Source organism: Microtus oregoni, unplaced genomic scaffold (genome assembly GCF_018167655.1).
Source record: "Microtus oregoni isolate MIOR12 unplaced genomic scaffold, Mior012 000023F_ref0000262, whole genome shotgun sequence".
In the NCBI taxonomy this organism is placed as follows: Eukaryota; Metazoa; Chordata; class Mammalia; order Rodentia; family Cricetidae; genus Microtus; species Microtus oregoni.
The window spans coordinates 3,033,067-3,055,047 of NW_024543082.1; the positions used below are offsets into that span (position 1 = coordinate 3,033,067).

The following is a 21,981-nucleotide window of genomic DNA, read 5'->3' on the forward strand; positions in this document are numbered from 1 at the left end:
TAACCTAGAGTACACAGTGCAGAGGCAGGCAAGAGAGACCCTGCCTCAAAGTGGACAGTAAGGACTGACGCTCCAGGTTGACTTCTGACCTGCAAGGTGTAGGGGGCACAGAGAATCCTATAAATAAATAGTAAATATTCATAAATTTCTTTAAAAACACTGTTGGTCATTGAATAAGTATAATAGTAAGATTCCTGTCACTATCATACAATGCCTGAGATAGCTGATTTATAAAGACAAAAGTTCGGGTCGGTAAGATGGCTCAGCAGGTAAAGAGTCACTTGCAGTCAAACCGAGTGGTTTCAGTTTGATCCTCAGGACCCACGTGGTAGAAGGAGAGCACCAATTCTTGCAAGTTCTCCTCTATTCTCCACATGCCTGTCGTGGGATGCACCCACACATCTCCACACTGAAATAGGTAAACTGTAACAGAAGTCTTATTTTGTTTGGTGGGGGAGTCTTATTTCGTGACCCATTGTTTTGGGCCTCTTGTAGGCAAGCCAGATGGCTACAATGGCAATGACTACAAGCCTGTAGCACGGCAAAACCGTCTTCTCAAAAGCAAATGAAGGGCCTGAGACCTCACCATCCCCTTGGAGGGCTCAAAACTCCCACCAGGCCCTGCCTTTGACAATCCCAGTACTGTTCAGTAGGTGCCATCCTGGGGTGGGGTGAGGGCAGGCCCTAGCACGGAGGGACATTCAGGATCAGCCTGTGGTAATGGTGGAACATCTGCCTCACATAGGTGTCCCTGGTTGGCTTCCTCTTCCTGTTGGGCTTGTACATCTCATCCCTGGCTTCCTGTATGGGGGGACTCTATGGAGCCCCCCGGATCCTGCAGTGCATCGCCCAGGAGAAAGTGATTCCCATACTGGCCTCTCTGGGGCAAGGGGTGAGTGACTCATTTGTTTACAGGAGCTCTCTCTTTCTCTCTCTCCCTCCCCCAACAGTCCCTCCTTTCCTCTCCCCCTCCATCCCTCCCTCTCGTGGCTTTTCTGATATGTGTCTCTGCCCTCTGGGGTGGGGCAAAGTGGAGTGCAGGGCTGTATCTTTCAACTCTGTCCCTGGGTAGGTTAGCTGGTTACTTAAATAAAGCATCTTACATATTATAGCCACCCAGCTTCCAACAGAGCCCTCTCCCTCAATAAAAACAAATCCGAGACCCTCCAAGTTTAGCATAAAAGAATCTCTCATTTAGGAGAACAGGCCCTTGCAGCTCTGTCTTTGCTACAGGCTCAGTGTGTCCTGGGTGGTAATGGTGATGGTAGTTGTTGTTACTTCAAGATCAGACATTGATATATCAGACACCTTTATTCTACTTTTATGTGTCTGGATGTTTTGTGTGCTACTATGTACTACTCGCATGCTTAGAGCTCACAGACACCAGAAGAGGGCATCTAACTCCCTAACTAGTTATAGGAGGTCATAAGCTGCCAAGTGGGTGCTGGGAATTGAACCGGGATCCCCCAAAAGAACAGCCAGAGCTCTCAGTGGTGAGCCATCATCCCAGCCCTTCATTTATTATTTTTTTAATGAGGTACCATGAACTCAGAATTCAAAACTAGAAATTATATAAATGGTGTCCACTGGGAATCTCTCCTCTGTGAACCTTTCTGCCTACTGTCCTAACCGTAGCCTTGTCCTTCAGGCACTGTTTCCCTAGGTTTTCACGATTGTTGTTGGTTTTTTGTGTGTTTTTCTGTTTGTTTCTTTGTTTCTTTTGTGGTTGTGGGAACTGAATACACCCTTGTCTGTGTGTGTGTTTGCATATGTAGTATATATCACACATGATCAACCTCATGTGTTTTCTGTGATCTATCTATCTATCTATCTATCTATCTATCTATCTATCTACCTATTAAGACAGGGTTTCTCTGTGTAACAACCCTGGCTGTCCTGGAATTCTTTATAGACCAGGCTGACCTCGAGCTCACAGAGATCCACCAGCCTCTGCCTCCTGAATGCTGGGATTAAAGGCGTGTGCCACCATGCTGAGCTATATTTTTACTTTAAAAATTATTATAAAAATACATATATATGTGTGTGTGTGTTGTGTCTGCATGTATATCTATGTGCCACTTGCATGCAGTATCCATGACGATCACAAGAGGGCATCAGATCACCTGGAACTGGAGTAACAAATGATTGTGAGCTGCCAAATGGGCACTGGGAACAGAAACCAGGTCATCTGGAAGGGATCAAGTGCTCGTAACTACTGAGCCATCTCTCTAGCTACACCACTTTATTTTTTGAAGCACAGTCTCTCACTGATACAGCTATGGACGTTGGCCAATGAACTCTAGGGATCCCATCTCGGTGCCACCAGCAGCCTGTGTTGGGCAACAGGTGCAAGCCTGCATGCCCAGATTACATGGGCACTGGGGATCTGAATTCAGGTCCTCACGGTCATGTGGCAGGCATAACCAGCTGAGCCATCTCCTCAGGCTCCCCATTTGTTTTTCAAACAAATGCTTCTAATTCCATACAACAGACAGCTCTCTCAGTATATTGTTTATTTTATAACTTGCATTTTAAAATTTTCATGTGGTTTATAAATTCATCATTTATATTAATGTAAAGAGGATTTTCTCATTCTTTTTCCTCTATGTTGATGTGACATAGTCTATTTAGTCAGTTCCCTGTTGACGGATACACGAGTGCCTTCCAGTCAACAGTGCTGTAGTGGGTAATTCTCTCTTCCTACTGCTACAACGGTATGTGTATAGCTTACATCTGTATTGGCAGATGCTTTGAGTAAATTTTTGTGTGTGTGATAATTTTTTTTATTTCTTTACTCTTTGGAAATTTCATGCATGTGTGCAATGTATTTTGCTCATAGCCACATCCAACTCTCTCTCCCTCCCCTCACCTGAGAAGTCTCCCATTTCATGTACTTTCCTCTTAGTCCTGGGAGTGCTATCTGCTGGAATGTTGACTGGTCTTATTGACTTCATTTTGTGCAGGCAACCAACTATGGTGAGTGTCATAGCCATGCCAGGTCCAGATGACATACATAGCCCTCTTCCCCAACCTCTGGCTCTTACATTCTTTCCACCTCCTTCTCTAAGATGTTCTCGTAGCTTGGTAATGATTGGTATTGATGTCCCGTTAAGGGCTGAGCACTTAATAGTCGCAGATGTTCATGTGTCTCCGCATTAACTGCTGCCCACTACAGAAAGAAGCTTCTCTGACTGAGATTAAGAGCAGCACCAATACCTAAAAATAAATATTTAGAAGGCAGTTTGACAACATGTCTGTTTATCAAAACAACAGCAGTAGGTTCTCCCCTTAGGGCCCATGACCTCCCCAGCCATGGGCTTTTGAGTAGCTTAAAGTGCCAGACTTGAATTCTACTATGTGGAACAGTCCTCAAATCCAATCAGAAAGTGGTTGGTAACCTCCATAGAGGCCATGCCACTATGGCTCCAATGCATTGTATGGTCACATTAGGGTTCACTGCTAGGCAATACCATTGATAAGTTTTTTTTCTCCCAGAAGCCTGCAGAGCATCTTTTGGCACTATGCTAGTGGGTAGGAAGTTCTGAGATTAGCTCCAACTTTATTCTCTATGTCCTGAAACCCAGATATGGTGTGTCTTCAGCCACAGGCCTGACCGACTCTATTGGTTACTTTTCTGGTCCTGTAGTAAAATACCATGACCAAAAGCAACTTATGGTCGAAGGGATTTAGTTTTGTTTACATTTTTTTGTTCACTAACCCATGACTTCTGGGGAATTATTGTTCACCTGTGAAGCATGGACATGGGTTACTTGTGTTCAAGCTCCTTCTTGAAAAAAAAAAACTATATACTTAAATTAGCTTCCGAAGTAGCAGGTCTGCTACTGCCTGCCTCTGCCTCTCAAGTGCTAGGATTAAGGGGTGCACCACTACCACCCAGCTTCTCTGGCTCATTGTTAAGTGAAATGTTTTGCTAGTGTTCAGTAGAAATGGTCTTTGAGGATACCAAGATTTGTGTTCCCTTTATCGTGAATGAAGGTGATTATCTCTTCCTGTTTTGTAGATGTCTGTATTTTTTTCTGCCATTCAGGTTATTTTCAATTTCTAGAAGCTCTTTGTTAGGAAGGCTAACTCTGTGGCCTGTATTACAGACATTTCTCCCTGTTTGTCACATGTCTTTTAACGTTTAAAGTTTCCCTCAGCCCCTAAAAACTTCTTCATATAGGGTTAGATTATATTCATTTTATTTCCTTTTCTTAATAGCAGAAACATAAGCACAGTTTTGAGTTATAGTGAACAGATTAGAAAATGTCATGAAATCAATGTAAACTGTTTTAAGAATAAACTTGAGGTAAGTGCCTTGTGGCCTCCACCCATGAACCCTGCAAGTCTGATTCCCACCCCACCTACCTCCCCAGTGAGGCCCTCCCCTCTGGCTCCACACTCCCTCTCTCTCCCCAGTGAGGCCCTCCCCTCTGGCTCCACACTCCCCACTCTCCCTCCCCACCCGCCTCCCCAGTGAGGCCCTCCCCTCTGACTCCACACCCCTGCCTTCTGTGATGAGCATTTATGACTTTTCTAGGGGTCTGCAGGCTTTCTCAAGTGTCAAACAGCACATTGCAGGTCCTGAGCCTTGGACACCAGTGCCACGTTCTGCTGTTGAAGCTCATAAATTGCCACAGAGAACACCTGACCCTTGACCAAGGGCACAAATCTAAATTTCATGTAATTCATGTAATAAAACCTTATTCTTTTGATTACTAAAAGATGCAAAGCCGCTTGTGGCTCATGGCACAAACAGACTCTAGGATTTGGCTCGGAGACCTCAGCTTACAACTCTGCTCCCTCCAAGAGCATCTCTGAACATTTGCCTGCTTCTGAAGCCTCCGAGTACAGATTCAGTATTCCTTCTCTATGCTGTCTGGGGCCAGGAGCTTTTCAGACTCGGGGCTTTGGGGTATTCTATATTTATAATACAGTACCTTTAGGCCAGGTCTAAATATTCAGTTCACGTATGTTTCATATACACCTAGCCACGTAGCCTGAAGGTGATTATACACAGCATGTTTAGAAATTGTAGGCATGAAGCAAAGTTTCATGGTGTGGGGCTTCCCAATTTAATTTCCACACAAATCAAATACAGGCTTTATAGAATTCCAGCATTTCAGATACAGAGTTTTTGTACTGAGGATATCAAGTCGGTAAATGGAATTATGCATGTGCGAGAGTGTGTATGTGTGTGTGAGTGTGTGTATGAGTGTGTATGTGAGTGTATGCTTGAGAGTGTGTATGTGAGTGTGTATGTGAGTGTGTGTGAGAGTGTGTGTGAGAGAGAGTCTATGTGAGTGTGTGTGAGTATGTATGAGTGTGTGTGTATGAGTGTGTGTGTGAGTGTATGTTTGAGAGTATGTATGTGAGTGTGGGGGGGTGTGTATGTGAGTGTGTGAGAGAGTGTATGTGAGTGTGTATATGTGTGAGTGTGTATGTGTGTGTATGAGTGTGTATGTGAGTGTATGTGAGTATGTGTCTGTGTATGAGTGTGTGTGAGTGTGCATCCTTCTACACTATACTTCCCCATCATGTTTCTGAGCATCCTCCTCCTCTTTGCTGTGTCTTATTATTGGGGGCGGGGGATATAGATGATCCTTGTTCTAAATGAAAATTTAGATTAACCCCAAACTGTATTCCTAGTACCAGGGTCTTTTTCTCAGACAGCATTTCTCTGTGTAGCCCTGGCTGTCCTGGAACTGACTCTGTAGACCAGGCTGGCCTTGAACTCAGAGATCCACCTGTCTCTGCCTTCCGCATGCTGGACTTAAAGAAGTACACCGTCACCTCCATCTTCTATGACTGAAATTTCTTAACCACACAATTTGTCTGTCTCCATACACTGAGTAACGCCCCACCTTTTCCAGGGTATTTGTACTAGTTGATGCTGCTGTAGAGATGAATGAGGCATTTGAATCCTCTGTATTTTTACATGTTTGCCATTTTCGTGGGTATTTGGAAAGTAGACACCTTTATCTGCTGAGCCATCTCACCTGCCCTGTCTGTCTTTTTCCAATTATGCTGTAGGGGTTCACTGTCTGTTTTCCATATCTTTTTATCCGAAACTTAAAGAAAATCAGTTTCTAAGGACTTAGCTTATTTGCAGTCATTTTATTGTTAGAATCCGCTAAACCACTTTAATAAACATTCCCCAAAACTAGTTCTCAAACATTATAAAAGCTTTCCTCTTCCTCTTTCCTCTCCTCCCCTTCCTTCTTTCTCTCCTTTTTAAAGACTGTTTTGGGGATGGTTTCTCAGGTCAGCATGGGTTCCAATACGCCCCTAAATGCCACAGTTGGTTTCAGAGGTGTCCTGGGAGTGCTTTAGGCTGGAAGTTCAGCGGGGGGCTGTCCACATAAAGCTGATGTTTAAAGCCATGACCAGGGGTAAGGGCCTAGTTGGGTGAGTTTAGGTGGAGAAAAGAAATGGTCAGGAGGACAGGCATGGGACGACTTTAGATCCAGTCTCTGAGGCTTGGGGACTGGGTTAGGAAGGCTGAGAGGGAGAGCTGGTGGAGGGGAGGCAAATGGAGAGAAGCCAGGTGCAGAGTTGGCCACAGAGGAACAAGGCAGCTGGGTCAAATAAAGTTCACCAGGTGACGAACAGGGGACCCAGAGGTGAATGCACCCTTGGTTCCAGAACCGTGAGTGGCTTTGGTGGTGTCAAGGAAAGGCAGGTAAAACATCTTCCCACATCCGTGCCCTCCTCCACGAATGCCAGGCATGTGTAGTTGTGTGCGCATGAGCAACTTGTCCGTGAGCTGTCCCGGCGCCTAGATGCGCGGGGATCAGTGGTTTGTAATCACACGGGGGCCTCCTATTTGGGGGAGTTGAAACACCAAGACTTCTAAAGCCATACGATAGCGAGCCATGTTAGTAGTGATGTGGTCCATGCCTCTGGTATTTAGGAGCTCCTACGTGACCCTGCTGGGTTTGCGTTACCACGTGTTAGCTCAGGTTTCACATCAACCCCGTGAGTTGGAGGTTATTTCAAACATCACGTGGAGAGAAGTTCCTGAGACATTATGTTTGGTTTTTTAAATTATTTTTATCATTTAATTATCAAATTTCTGAAATTTTCTATCTGAAATTTCACAATTCTGTATTTTTGTTGTTGTTCTCATAGAAAGGGCCAAATAAAACACCTGTAGCGGCCATCTTCCTGACCAGTGTGGTGACCATGGCCTTTGTCCTAGTGGGCCAGGTCAATGTTCTGGCGCCCGTCGTCACCATCAACTTCATGCTGACCTACATCGCCGTGGACTACTCTTACTTCGCCCTCTCCATGGCTCCCTGCAGCCTCCCCGAGTCTCCTGAGCCGGCGCCCGTGCCCAGAGAAGGTCCAGAGGCTCCGCGCTGCTCTGAGCGCCTGCTTCGGGACAAGGCTCCCAGCTATGGCTCTGACACCCCTGCTGGAAGCCTCTCTGAGGGCACTCTGCTCGAGTTCAGCAAGGACATGGACCAGCTCCTCCAGCCCAGAGGGAGACTCGAGACAAGTCAGCTTGGGTCAAGACAGGGGAACCAGATCCCAAAGAGGAAGTACAAGAAGGGTGCCAAGCGAACCCTACAAGATAGCTTCCTCTTGGACCCAGGGTCACCCTCGTCTTTTCCTACAGAAGACTCTGAGGGGTTGTCCGCTGCTTCCTGGGAGGCGCCAGAGTCCTGTCTGAACCAGCGGACATCTAGAAATGTATCACATGACCAACTTGTCCCAGATCTGTGCAGCCGGCCTAGAGTGAATGGAGAAGGTAAGTGCGTTGGATTTATGTTGGGGCCTCCTATTTTGGGGTGACCACTAGTTGCTTCATCTACCTAGTTATTACACTCCAGTTTTCATAACTTTTGATAATTTTAATATTTATTTCAAAATGTTAGAATTTAGTGTTGGTTATTTATAATTCTACCCTGATATATATATACATATATATAATTTATATATATTATTTATAATTCTACCCTGATATATATATATATATATATATATATATATATATATATATATATAGAGAGAGAGAGAGAGAGAGAGAGAGAGACAGTATATAAGAGCTAGGAGCCAGAGCTAGAAATTGAATATCATTTTCCTGTTAGTCAAAATTCTGTTGAAACTTAACCATCATGAACCAGATTAAGTTATCCTTTGTCAAGGAATTAATGCTAAGGACTCACTAAGTTTTGTTGGCAGAAGAGGGCTCTCCCAATCCAGGCACCACGGGATGAAGGAATGGTAGCTGAAGGATTGTAGCGGTTCTTAAACCCCTCAAACACAACATCATAAAGTCATTACAGAACGTGAGAAATCCTGGGGGAAAGAGAAAACATCATTTTTGAGAACCTGCCATATCCCAAGTGCTTTATATCTTGCTATAATTTGTATCTGGAATGTCACCCAAGGGTCCAGGTTAAATGAATACCCCTGGATGGTGCAATTGGGTGGTAGTAGAACTTTAAGAGGAGGGACCTAATGAGAGGACTTCAGGTCATTGGAGGTAAGCTCCTCAAGGGGACCTGGGGACACTGGTGCTCTCTCTGCTCTCCGTTGCTCTATGGCCCATGATATAAGCAGTTTTATTCTATCACCATGATGTGATACCCTACTAGCAGGCCTAAAGCAGCAGGACCAACTAGTCACGGATGGACACCTCTGATACTGTGGGCCAAAATAAATCTTTTTGCCTTAAAAGTTGTTGAATTAGCTAACTTTTTATCACTATGGCAACATGCCTGAGAAAACAACTTAAGGGGGAAAGAATTTATGTGGGTACCATGTCAGAGATTTCTGTGCATACTCAGGTGGCGCTGTGGTTTGAGCCCGTGGCAAGGTCGAGGCATTACGGTAGGAAGACACAGTGGAGAAAACTGCTACCTCCCAGCGTCAGGAAACAGAGGAGCACAGAAAAGAGCTGCCAGGGACCACACATAACCTAGTTCCGTACTTTCTCCAATCAGGCCTAAGAGCTCATTCAGTACAGATTAATAATGAATCTATCGATCCGGTTACAGCCCCCTGACCCAACCCCGTAGCTCTGCCAAGCTGGGGCCAAGCCTTCAGCACATAAGACTTTCAGGAGGACACTTCTTATTGGATCATAATTGATTGAATAAACCATCCCAGGTGTTAGTTACAACGACAGAACCTGCCTCATGCACGTCTAGTACTTCATGTAGTATAACAGATACCAGTATCTCCCAGTTAAAATGAAGACTTCCGGTGGAGTCATCAAGAAGTTTGAGCAGACCCCTTGCGTGACTTGCTATACAGTCTCCAGGCACCTGCGTGCATTTGATGTCTAGGTACTTTGTGCTATACCATCTCTGTGCAGATGGGCTTGGACAGGGGATGAGACAGAGGTCTAGGAGACGTCTGAAGAAGAGCACTCTGTGTTTTCTCACAACTAGCTTTTCCTTCTCCTAACTTGGTGGGGCCCTTTCAGTGGTAGGACAGTTATTAAAATATAAACCATAATTTATTTTTATCAAAATCACAAGTGTACAGTTTAATAAGCCAAATGGCATTAAAAGTCAGACACAGTGGTTTCCACACTTCCATACTGTCCCCCTCTACCCTTCACAACTCCCCAGTCCCAGTTAGTTTGTTTGTTTGGTTTTGGTTTTTCAAGACAGTATTTCTCTGTGTAACAGCTCTGGATGTTCTGGAACTCACTCTGCAGACCAGGCTGGCCTTGAACTCACAGAGATCCACCTGCCTCTGCCTCCCAAATGCTGGGATTAAAAGTGTGTGCCATTACAGTCCTTAGTTTTAGTTTTATGAGGCAGAGTCTCACTGTGTAGCTCCGGCTAGCCTAGAACTTGTAGACCAGGCTGGCCTCACACTCAAAGACATCCTCTGCTCCCTGGATTCTTGGGATTAAAATTGTATGCCGCTATGCTTGGCAGATTACAGGCCATCCTCTTTACCACACATCAGAGCTAGGGAACAAGGAATGTCTCAGCTACAATAACGTTCTGTTCACTTTACTTATTTCACTTGCTGTTGCTGCCTGCCCATCATTGAATGTCCTTTCTGCGTCTGAAGAATTTCCAACATATGAATCTTGGGAGTAGGCAGAGGAAGCCATCACACTCAGAGCCACAGATGTCAAACATTCAGTTTTATGGCATCGGCGGCAGCTAGAGTTTAGGCATGAGACCAAGGACATGCCAATCAGACAAACCCTCCTTAGACTGGGAACTGGAAGTCTAAGGAAATGAGGACACCAGAGAGCTCTCTGGAAGTTTGTCGGAAGGTGCAGACAGTGCAGCAGTTGTATCCCCAGATGCTGCTGTCACAAACCGTTTTTGAGCGTCAGTCATCCTGGCTCCAGAGTCCTGACCTCGTTCTCAGCTTTTCCAGCTGTTTTCAAAGGTTTATTTTTAAAAACTTAGTTAAAATGCACTCAATAAATAATTACTATCTGAGCCGTTTTTAGTGTGCAGATCAGCGTTGTTAAATATATCTGTGTTTAAGTTAGATAGCTACTGCCATTGTCATTTCCTTCTGATAGAACTATATCCATTAATCGATAGCTCCCCTGCTCTATCAGGGAGCTGACTTTTCACTGTTGGGGAATGTACCCTGCTGAGCCTACATCCTCAGTGTTGGAGTGATGACTGCATGTTAATCCTGTGCTCACTTGAGTCAGGCTTCTTTCTGAGTTCGAGGCCAGCCTGGTCTACAGAGTGAGTTCTAGGACAGCCAAGGCACAGAAGAACCCTTTCTCAAAACAACAGCAAAAACAGTTTTTGTTAACTTGATACACACTAATTCACCTGGGAAGAAGAAACCTAAATGAAGAAAATGCCTCCATCAGATTGTCCTATAGATTGATTAATAATTGTTGGGGTGAGTCCATCCCACTTGTGTGTGGTGTTACCCCTGGGCAGGAGGCCTTGAGTTGCATAAGAAAGCAGGTTGAGCAAGCTACATGGAGCAAGCCAGTGATCAGCACCCCTCCGTGGCCACTGCTTCAGTTCCTGCCTCCAGGGTCCTGCCCTGAGCTCCTGCCCTTCACGATGAACAATGACCTGTAAGATGAAGCAAACCCTTGCCTCCCCGAGCTGCCTTTGCTCACGGTGTTTACTGCTGCAGTAGAAAGCAAACTCGGACAATGACTGATCACAGTTTGTCAGCTGAAGTCTTAGGACATTTTCTTCCTGCAGCCTCTTCGTTTGCCCATTTATTCAGGAAATTCTCATGTCAGCCTGGAGACTTGGGTGGGGTGTGACTTCAAGCATACAGGGCAGAGAGGACTCTTGCTCAGAAGAAACCTGAAAAATACTCCTACTAATTTCTCAATGCCTCTGGTTTCTATATTTTGGGGTTTTGTTTGTTGTGTTTTGAGACCTCAGGGTCTCATTACATAGCCCAGACTGGTTTTATAATCATCATGTATCCTAGGCTGGCTTTAAACTCAGACTCCCTGGTCCTGCGACTGGAGTCTCACACCTCAATACCTAGCAAGACCTTTATATCTTTGGAGATTCTTTTTCTCCCCATCATCCATCATGTTGATATTGCATATATTTTTCTTTATTCTGCAGTATTTTCAAGTATATTGTATATATTTCTTTAGTTCATTTTCCAGTTTTCTTTTGCTGGAAAAACTGTTTTTTGTTTTTTGTTCTTGTCAGGGCTAAAACTCCATGAATCAATGCGAGCCAGCTCCCTTCCCAGGGTGCTACACACAGACACGGCCCAGCCAAGTCTCCTGCTGCTGCTGCTGTCACTGTTTATGTTGTCCACAAAATTCCCGCCTGTTCACTGATGTATTTGATAATTTCCCGCAGCTGTCACTCACATGCGCGCACACACACACCACACACACTCACACAGACGCGCACACACTCACTCTCACACACACATACACACTCACACGTATGCATGCACACACATGCTTACACACATGCTCACACACATGCATACACACACACACACACACACGCACAAACCGTCTGTCTTGTTAAATTTAGCCCTCTGCACTCTTGTCATCTTGCTCTCCTTTCTGGAACACATCACAAATTTATTTCCCAGTTTTTCTAGCAATTTTGGTTTTAAATGTTGCTTGCTGTGTCAGTCATAATGAGGCTTGATTACCAATAGCAAAATCACAAGACGGTAGTGATTTAACCTGCCTCCTACAAAAGGAGCCCGAGGCGGATGCAGCAACTCCACGGTCCTCAGTGGCTCAGACACCTTTTTTCTTTACCATCCTCACTTAGCAGATTGTCCTGCAATACAGGGTGGGGCCACAGGGGTTGGGGGGCCTTGCTGATACACCCCATCTAGGCAGGTGGGGCTGCGGGGGCCTTGCCGGTACAGCCCATCCAGGCAGTAGAAGAAAGGAAGGAAGAGGCACAAAAGATGAACTTCCAGATTGAGTCACATGGGGGTCTTCCTTGAAAGCCCATTCTGCCTCGCTGCGTTTCCATGGTTGGCATTTAGTCACGTGATATGGCTGACACACGAGGGACTAGCAGATGTCTTTTACCCCGTGCATTGTTACTTAGAAAACGATGCTTGCTTTTGTTTTCTTCACCAGAAAGACAGGAAGGTGGAAACCACCAGTCTGGACTGTGTTGTACTGATTTTAATTTCCAAACACTTGGGTTGTAACCTGACTTGTCCATATCTTCATTTTTTTTCTCTTACTTTGAATGTCATCCACTGCTTGTTTTATGGATATGACTGCTTCTGTTGTGCCCTTGACACATAGCATTACTTTCCCTTGTAAAAGTCTTTCTGCTCTGGAATTTGTTCCTGTTTTCTCTAGATTCTTTTCCTTTGGTGTCCCCTCCTTTCCTCTCCGCCTTCCCTTCTATCCTCTCTCCCTCCCCCATCTCTTTTCCTGCTCCCCCCTCTTTCCCTCCTTCCATCTTCTCTTTTATTGCAAAGACATTTTTTAAAATATATTTTTACATATTATATTCTGATTATAGTTTCCCCTCCATCTTCTCCTCCAGGGTCTTCCCCCTCCTCACCCAGCCAACTCCACACCTTCTTTCTCTCTCAAAGACAAACAGCCAATTAAAAAAAAAACCAAACTAGAATAAAGCAAAGCAAACAGACAAATTGGGGGGATGCAAAGAAAAAACACAAGACACACACATTCTCTCTCTCTCTCTCTCTCTCTCTCTCTCTCTCTCTTTCACACACACACACACACACACACACACACACACACACACACACAACTGGAAACCATAAAAGGTAAGAACATAAGCAAAGGACAAGGTAAAAATTCTCAGACAAAACATCTCCAAAAACACCACTGAGTTCATTTTGTACTGGCTGTCTCCTGCAGGTCCTGGGGCCTCCCTTAAGTGTGATAAGCCCAGTGAGGCTCTATTAGAGAAAACCAATTATTTCTTTGCAAGCTGTTATCAGTTAGAGATAGGTTCTGGGTTAGGACTGGAGGCTCATGTCCACGTCCCTTCTCATCTGGTGTGGACCTGTGCAGGCCTGTGCATGCTGCTGCAGTCTCTGTAAGTTCATATGTGCGTCAGCCCTGCTGTGTCTGGAAAGCACTGTTTTCCTGGTGTCCTCCATCCCCACTGGCTCTCAGAATCTTTCTGCCTCCTCTTCTGCATAGTTCCCTGTAGTATTATGAGCAGTGGGGCTGCATCCCCAGCACCCCGGCCGCCTAGCTAGCTTATGCCCCGAAATAACAACACACAAATTGTATTCATTTAAACACTGCTTGGCCCATTATATCTAGCCTCTTCTCGGTTAACTCTCGCACCTGGACTAGCCCATTTCCAATCATGTGTGTAGCACCCCAAGGTGCGCTTACCGGGAAGATTCTAGCCTACGTCCATCCTGGGTCGGAGCTGAATCGCATCTGCCTTAGAGAGCAGAGCTCTTGCGTCCGCCCGGGAGAGGGGAGCATGGCGTCTCTCTGAGCTCACTTCCTCTTCCTCCCAGCATTCTGTTCTGTTTACTTCTCCCACCTATGTTTTAACCTATCAGGGCCAAGCAGTTTATTTATTGCTTAACCAATAAAATCAACAGATTGATATATGACACTCCCACATCAGTTCCCCGAGTCCTACGGGGAGAGAGAGGCTTGATGAAGACGTCCCATTTAGGACTCTTACTCTCTGCACAGTGTCCTCTAGTGGGGGTCTCTGCCTTAGTTCCCATCTCCTGGAGGAGGAAGTTTCTCTGATGGAGGCTGAACAAGACACTGATGTCTAGGTATAGCAGAAAGTCATTAGGAATCATTTTATTGCCCCATCCCTTTAGCAGAACAATAGTACTTTGTTTTCCCCCTAGGTCCATGGCCTATCTAGTCTCAAGTTCCTGGCCACCCAGGCATTATCAGGCCTGAGTTCTGTCTCACGGAGTGGGTCAGATCAAATCAAATCAAATCAAATCACATAGTGGTTGGTTACCTCCATAACCTTTGTGCCACGATGGCGTCAGCCTATCCTGCAGACAGGTCACCATTGCAGATGAAAGGGTTTGGAGCTGGATTGGTGTTTCCCTTTCTCCTCAGGCGGTGTGCATAGTGCTATCCAGGACCAGGAACACCAGTCAGTAGGGGTGAAGGCTCTAGTTAGGCACCAGCTTGACTTCTCTGCCTTTAATGTGTTATATAGCTGTTGTCTTTAGCTATAGGGCCTTGCAATCAGCTTGTGGAGAATAACCAATAGCCTTGGAATAGTGTGAGCTGTTTGGGAGTTCTCATGGAGCCCTTTGGTGCATGCCATTAAATATAACCCATTCCTGGCACTGAATGTTTCACTTGGTGGCAAGAGATGTCTAGTTGGGTCTTTGTCTCCCTTGTCTCCCTTGTTATTTGGTGATTTAGAATATCTATATCTATATATCAACGCCAGTGTATATATACATATGTATATATAAAATCTAAATATATACATATATAGTTCTTTATCTATATAAAGCTACTATAACAGGTTTCCATATGGCCCCTCAAATGGCCTTTAGTGTCAGCTGACCCTCCCTGTAATCCCTTGTTTACTTCCTTCTTTGCTGCCCCTTTCCATGTAATCCTGTTCGTTTCCCCACCCCCACTGTTTTTCCATAACTTTATATTCTATTTTTCCTACATTAGAGGTTCCCTCTATTCTGCTTTGTCTCTTAGTCTATACTTGACCTCTGTTATTATGTGGATAGCAGCATTTCTATCAAAGGCTTAAAAACCTAACATCCAACATATAAGAAAATACATAACATATTTGTCCTTTTGGGTCTGGGTTGCCTCACTCAGGATAATTTTTTTCTAGACCCATCCATTTACCTGAAGATTTCAATTTTAAAAAGCTGAATAATATTCCATTGTATAAATGTACCACATTTTCATTTGCCATTCATCTGTTAATGGACAGCGAGGTTGTTTCCAATTGCTAGCTATTGTGAACAGAGCATCAATGAACATGGATGAGCAAGTGTCTCTGAAGTAGGGTGTAGAGTCCTTGGGTGTATGTAAGAGTGGAATATCTTCATCTTGAGATAGATATATTTCCAGCTTCCCAAGGAACTGTCACACTGATTTCCATAGTGGCTGTACAAGTTTGTACTCCCACCAGCAATGAAAGAATGCTCCCTTTACCCCATGTTGTGTTTTGAAAGAAAACAGCCCCCAAGGGAGTGGAACTCTTAAGAGGTGTGGCCTTGTTAGAAGAAGTGGAGGTGGGCTTTGAGGTCTTCTATATGCTCAAGCCATGCTCAGTGTGACACCCAGTCCTCTTCCTGTTGCCGGCACACATCATGCTCCCCACCGTGATAATGGGCCAAACCTCTGAAACTGTAAGCCACCTCCTCAATCAAATGTTTTTTCTTTGTAAGAGTTGCTGTGGTCATGGTGTCTCTTCACAGCAATAGAAACCTTAACTGAGACACCCCACATCCCCGACAGCATGAGCTGTCATTTGTTTTATTGATCATGGCCATTCTTACTGGTGGAAGATGAAATCTCAAAGTAGTTTTGGTTTACATTTCCCTGATGACTAGAAAGGCTGAACATTTCTTTAAGTGTTTCTCAATCGTCATGTTTCATCCTTTGAGAATTTTCTATTTAGTTCTGTACCCCATTAAAAGAAGATTTATTTGTTTAGGTACTTTATGTGTGTGGGTGTTTTGTCTGTATCCACATTTGCATACTGGAAGAAGGCATCGGATCTCATGTGACTGCAGTTCTCCACCATGTGCTTGCTGTGAATTGAACTCAGGACCTCTGGGAGAGCAGCCAGTGCTTTTAACTGCTGAGCCATCCCTTTGGTTTGGTCCCCCTGTACACTATTTATTTGTTTTTGTTATTGTCTTGTTCTGTTTTCTGAGGCAGGGTTTCTTTATGTAGCCCTGGATGTCCTAGAAGTCACTATGTACACCAGACTGGCCTCAAACTCAGAGATCCTCCTGCCTCTGTCTCCCAAGTGCTGAGATTAAAGGTGTGCACCATCACCGCCTGGCAGGTTATTTGTTTTCTTGATGTGTTGGTATTTTGTTGTTGTTGTTTGATTGATTTTTAGTTCTTTATATGTTGTGTGGAGGAGCGGGTTGCATCCCACTGCCTGGCTAGCTTAACCCCCGAAATAACCACAAAGAAACTGTATTAATTTAAACACTGCCTGGCCCATCATCATTAACAACTAATAAGTTAGCCTCTTATTGGCTAACTCTCACATCTTGATTTACCCCATTTCCATTAATGTGTATCGCCACTTGACTGTGGCTTACTGGCATGAGTCTAACCAGCGTTCATCTAGGGCAGGAGAATGATGGCATCTACCACTCTGCCCTTCTTCCCAGAATTCTGTTCTGTCTTCCCCGCCTACCTGAATTCTGCCCTATCAACTAGGCCAAGGCAGTTTATTTAATAACCAATGAAAGCAACACAAATATAGTACAGAAGGACCTCCTACACCATTTATATATTTTAGATATTAACCTTTGAGTAGATGTGTAATTGGTAAAGATCTTTTCCCATCCTGTAGCCTGCTGATTTCTCTGAATGATGGTGTCCTTTGCCGTACAGAATCTTTACAGTTTTGCAAGGTCACATTTATAAATTGTTGTTTTTAGTACCTGAACTATTGGTGTTTCATTTAGAAAGTCTTTTCCTGTGCCAGTGAACTCAAGAATTCTCCCCTCTTTCTCTTCCACCAGATTCAGAATACATAAGGACTTATGTTGAGATCTTTAATCCATTTGGAGTTGAGTTTTGTGTAAGGTGATAAATATGGTTATCTATTCATATTCTTCTACAGGCAACCATCCAGTTTGACCAGCACCATTTGTTAAAAGTGCTGTCTTTTTTCTCCCACTGTGTATTTCTGGCTCTTTTCAGTCCAAAGCTAGGTGTCCATAGGGTCTGTAATTCTATCTCATTGGTCAATGCGCTGCCTTTGTGCCAAGACCATGCTGTAGTATGGTCATGCTGTATTACTATTTTGTTACTCTGTAGTAAAATTTGAGACTGGGAATGGTGATTCCCTCAGCAGTTCTTTGATTATTCAGGATTGTTTTAAATATCCTATTTTTTTGTGTGTATGTTTATATGAAGCTGAAAATTGTCCTTTCAATTTCTGTGAATAATTGTGTTGAAATTTTCATAGGAATATCTTTGATTATGTACATTGCTTTTGGTAGGATGGCCACGTTACTTTATTAATCCTGCTGTAAATCAATGAGCATTGGGGAATCTTTCCATCTTCTGATATCTTCTTCAATTTCTTCCTTCAATGTCTTAAAGTTTTTATCATGCAAGTCTTTTACTTGCTTGGTTAGAGTTGACCCCAAGATATATATGTATATGTATATGTATATATATGTATGTATGTATATGTATACACACACATATATATCAGGTGTTGCTTCCCTGATTTCTTTCTCTGTCTGTCATTTGCATATATGAAGGTCATTAATTTTTGTGTGTGTTAATTTTGTATCCTGCTACTCTGCTGAAAGTGTTTATCAGCTACAGAAGTTTCCTGGTGGATTTTTTAAGGGTCTCTTATGTTTAGCATCTTACTGTCTGTAACTAAAGGTATTTTGATTTTTTTTTTCAATTTATATTTCCTTGGTCTCCTTCAGTTGTCTTATTGCTCCAGCTAGGACTTCAAGCACTATATTGAATAGATATGGAGAAAGTGGACAACCTTTTCCTGATTTTAGTGGAAATACTTCGAGTTTTTCTCCATTTAATTTGATGTTGGCTATGACTTGCTCTAAATTGCCTTTATTGTGTTGAGGTATGTCTCTTGTGTCTCTGGTCTCTCCAGGACTTTTATTATGGAGGTTATATTTTGTTCGAAGGTCTTTTCTGCATCTAATGGGATAATCATGTGGTTTTTGTCTTTCAGTTTGTTTGTATGATGGACTGCATTTACTAGTTTATGTATGTTGAACCATCCCTGCATCTCTGGGATGAAGTCTTCTTGATGTGTTCTTAAATCGGTTTGCAAGTATTTTATTGATATTTGTTGTATCTATGGTCATAAGGGAAATTAGTTTGTAATTTTCTTCCTTTGTTGGGTTTTACGTGGTTTGGGTATCAGGGTAACTGTGACCTCATAAAATGAATTGGGCAATAGTCCTTCTGTTCCTTTTTTTGTGGAACAATTTGAGGAGAATTGGCATTAATTCTTCTTAAAAGTTTGGTAGAATTTTGTGCTAAAACTATCTGGCCCTGGGCTTTTTGGTTGAGAGAATTTTAGTGACTGCTTCTATGCCATTGGGACTTATAGGTCTGTTTAAACTGTTTGTCTGATCTTGGGTAAGTGGTATGTACAAGAAAATTACCCACCTCTTTTAGATTTTCCAATTTGGTGGATTACGGGCGTTTAAAGTATGTTTTTATGATTCTCTGGATTTCCCTGGTGTCTGTTGTTATGTCCCCCTTTCAGTTCTGATTTTGTTAATTTGGATATTATCTCTCTATCCTTTAGTTAATTTGAATAAGGTTTTGGTGCGGGAGAATTGTCTGTATTCTGTCAATCATGTTATAAATAAACACTGATTGGCCAGGCAGGAAATATAGGCAGGAAAACCAGACAGGAAGTAGAAATGATGTAATGAGAACAGGAGAATTCCGGGAAGAAGAAAGTTGATTCCTCCCACTCCTGCCCAGACCACGGAAGCAGCAGGATGTGATCTGCCTCACTGAAAAAAGGTACTGAGCCACATGGCTAACATAGATCAGAAAAATGGGTTAATCAAGATGTGAGAGTTAGCCAATGAAAGGCTAGAGCTAATGGGCCAATCAGCTTATAATTTATGGAGACCTATGTGTGATTTCCTTTGGGGCTAAACAGTTGTGGGATACCGGGCAGGACAAAAACCCCAACAAACAACCCCCCCCATGTTACAAGGGTTTGTCAATCTTACTGATTTTCTTAAAGAACCAACTCTTTGTTACATTGATTCTTTTTGTTTGTTTCTATTCTATTGATTTCAGCCCTGAGTTTGGTTGTTTCTTGCTATCTACTTCTTTTGGTTGTTATTTCTTCTTTTTGTCCTAAAGCTTTCAGGTGTATTGCTAAGTTTTTATTAGATCACCTGTTTAACGTTTTATGGTTACAGCTAATGTACATTTGGCATTCTGTATCCATGGTCTTATATCCATAGATTTAATCAAATACAAAAGAAAAAAATTTGAAAAAAAATGTTGCCACTGTCCTGTCTTGTATTTAGTCCTGTCGTAATTGCATCTATACTGAAATGAAATGTTATTATTCTTTTTTAGCCTTATTCACTAATTAATACATTTTAATAACTAGTTACACAGCATTACATTGTATTAGGCGCTATAAATAATGTAGACATAATTTACCGTGTTAGAGAATGTGTAGGTCTATGAAAACACTACATTTCATATGTGAGGTGTGAGTTTTCGTATCCATGGGGAATCCTGACACATGTTATTAGCGGATGACAAGGGACAGACAACTGTCCTAAGAGCCATTTAGAAGATCTGAACATAACAAGACTTGTCACCTGGGGAACCTTATTGCAGAATGTCTGGGAATAAGCTGGCCTCTTTGCTGGCCCGACTGTGAACAGTTGAAGGCTTTCTCCAAGGCTCCTTTATTCCTTTTGGTTCTAATCTGTGGTGGGGGTGGGGGAGACACAGATGGCAGCTTGCATTCTGGGAGTTGAGTGAAAGAAGGGAGTTAGCAAGTCCTATTGTATGGAGCCCAGACCTTCAGCCCCCTTCTCTTTATGTCAAGCGCAGATACAATGGCTGGATTTCTTTAGAGGAAAAACACCTTGGACAGGGGATTGCAAAAGCAGGGCTTTGTCCGTAGTTTGCTGGGAGAGGAGACAGACCCTGTCATCAGCCAACTGGCCTGAGCTCTGCTGAGGTCCTCCAGGGGGATGGCGGCTCCTGTGAGCACCATCTGTGGGCCCAGAGTTCTCCTCTTCTGCTCCATGTAAGCTGGCCTCGCTGTCCTTTCACCTTCCAGGACTGACTTCTGTCTCTGCTCTCTGCCCTCTGCTTTCGGGTTCACACTTGTTTCAGTACCTTTCTGTCTTCTGCGTGGGTTTCTAGACAGACATGTGATCAGTCTGTGAGTTTAAAAAATGTATATTTATCCATTACCTCCCTGTTTATGTGTGTGCTCACTCATGTGCCATGGTGCACGTGCTGGTGCAGAGGTCAAAGGACAACCTGCAAGAGTTGGTTCTCTCCTTCCACCACGTGGGTCACTAGGCTTGGCAGAAAGGGCCCTTCCCTGCTGGGCCATCTCACTGGGCCAGTCTGTGATGTTTAATGAATGAAGTGGGCACTATCCTGCGGTCCAGGCTTAGCAATGCCACAACTTTGGTTGACTGTTCCCTCTGTTCCCCTTCCTGCCACCTTGTCCTTGGCACAGTCATGCCTCAACTCATTCTTGGGCTTTTGCCAAGTCCTCAAACTAGTATGCCGCCTCCAGGCTCTCCCCCTTCTCCTGCTTGGACTGCCCGTGGATTGACTTCTCCCTCTTGCTTAGATGCCTCTCTGGACTCCCAGCCCTTTCGTCAGAAGTCCAGATCTGTGTCCTCAGCCCAGCTCTTTAGCTCTGCCCTTGCCTTCCTCTGGGCCACATACTCCTGAGCTCCCAGTACAGAGCACTGTGGTTGAGCCCCAGCTAGGGCCTGAATCCATCCCGTTCCGCTCCATCCTGTCTTTCATAGCCTGTGCTGTCCTCCCAGGCTGCCTCGCCTCCTCCTCCTTTCTCTATTTGGAAAGCTCTGGCGTTTAAAATCCATCTGGCTTTCTAAAGACTTCCACCTCCTTTGAGGACTTAGAGAATTTTTCCACTGCAGCCGAAAACACTTGATTCCTAGGAGACGCCTAAGTCCTTATCACACTGTTAGGCGTTTATATCGGACTTGTTCCCACGGCCATCATTGTTCCCCATCCGTCTGCTTGTCTTAAGGAAAATAAGCATCCCTTTCTTCCTCTGTCCTGACCTTGGTGCTTCTCTGGACCGCACACGGGGCCTTTTCACCTTTGCACCCATCGCCGTGTTCCCTCTCAGGCCAGGGAATGAAGCAAACATTTGGTGAGGTCTAGTGAAATGATCTAGCAGTTGAACAGATGTGACCCAAACTTTGAGACCCTGATTAGTAAACTAGACAAGAGTTAAACTGTCAGACAAATGTAGTCTTTAATAAACCTAATGCCCTTGGGTGATAAGAATGCATGGGGATCACGTATTCCCGAGAGAACGAGTCAAATAACGTGGGACTGTTTTATAGCGCACATACACACAGAGCCCTTATTTCTACCAGCTGGGCAAGAGAGATACTTCTGATTTTCATCATCAAAGCAAAAAGGAACTGATTAACGAGAAATAAAAACCATTTGTGTGATACAGTGTCACAGAAAGGACCAGTTATCCTGCCAAACACAACTGATAAGAGCATCATTATTTTCAAAAACAGGAAGGTCAGGCTCCAGATTCTTCTCAGAGGTCAGTAGACACTAATACACAGTTTACATTGGAAAATCTGGTGCCCAGATTCATTCAT

At 43.9% G+C, this 21,981-nt stretch overlaps 1 protein-coding gene across 2 annotated transcripts in view; it reads left to right on the forward strand.

Annotated features, from left to right (window-relative positions):
- Window positions 1-21,981, forward strand: part of Slc12a8 (solute carrier family 12 member 8) — a 156,361-nt gene that overhangs the window by 107,343 nt on the left and 27,037 nt on the right. For both annotated transcript variants that reach the window (XM_041673157.1, XM_041673158.1), the window contains exons 8-9: window positions 746-892; window positions 7,132-7,753. In XM_041673157.1, the coding sequence (XP_041529091.1) occupies window positions 746-892; window positions 7,132-7,753 (769 nt within the window). The remainder of the gene's footprint in view (window positions 1-745; window positions 893-7,131; window positions 7,754-21,981) is intronic.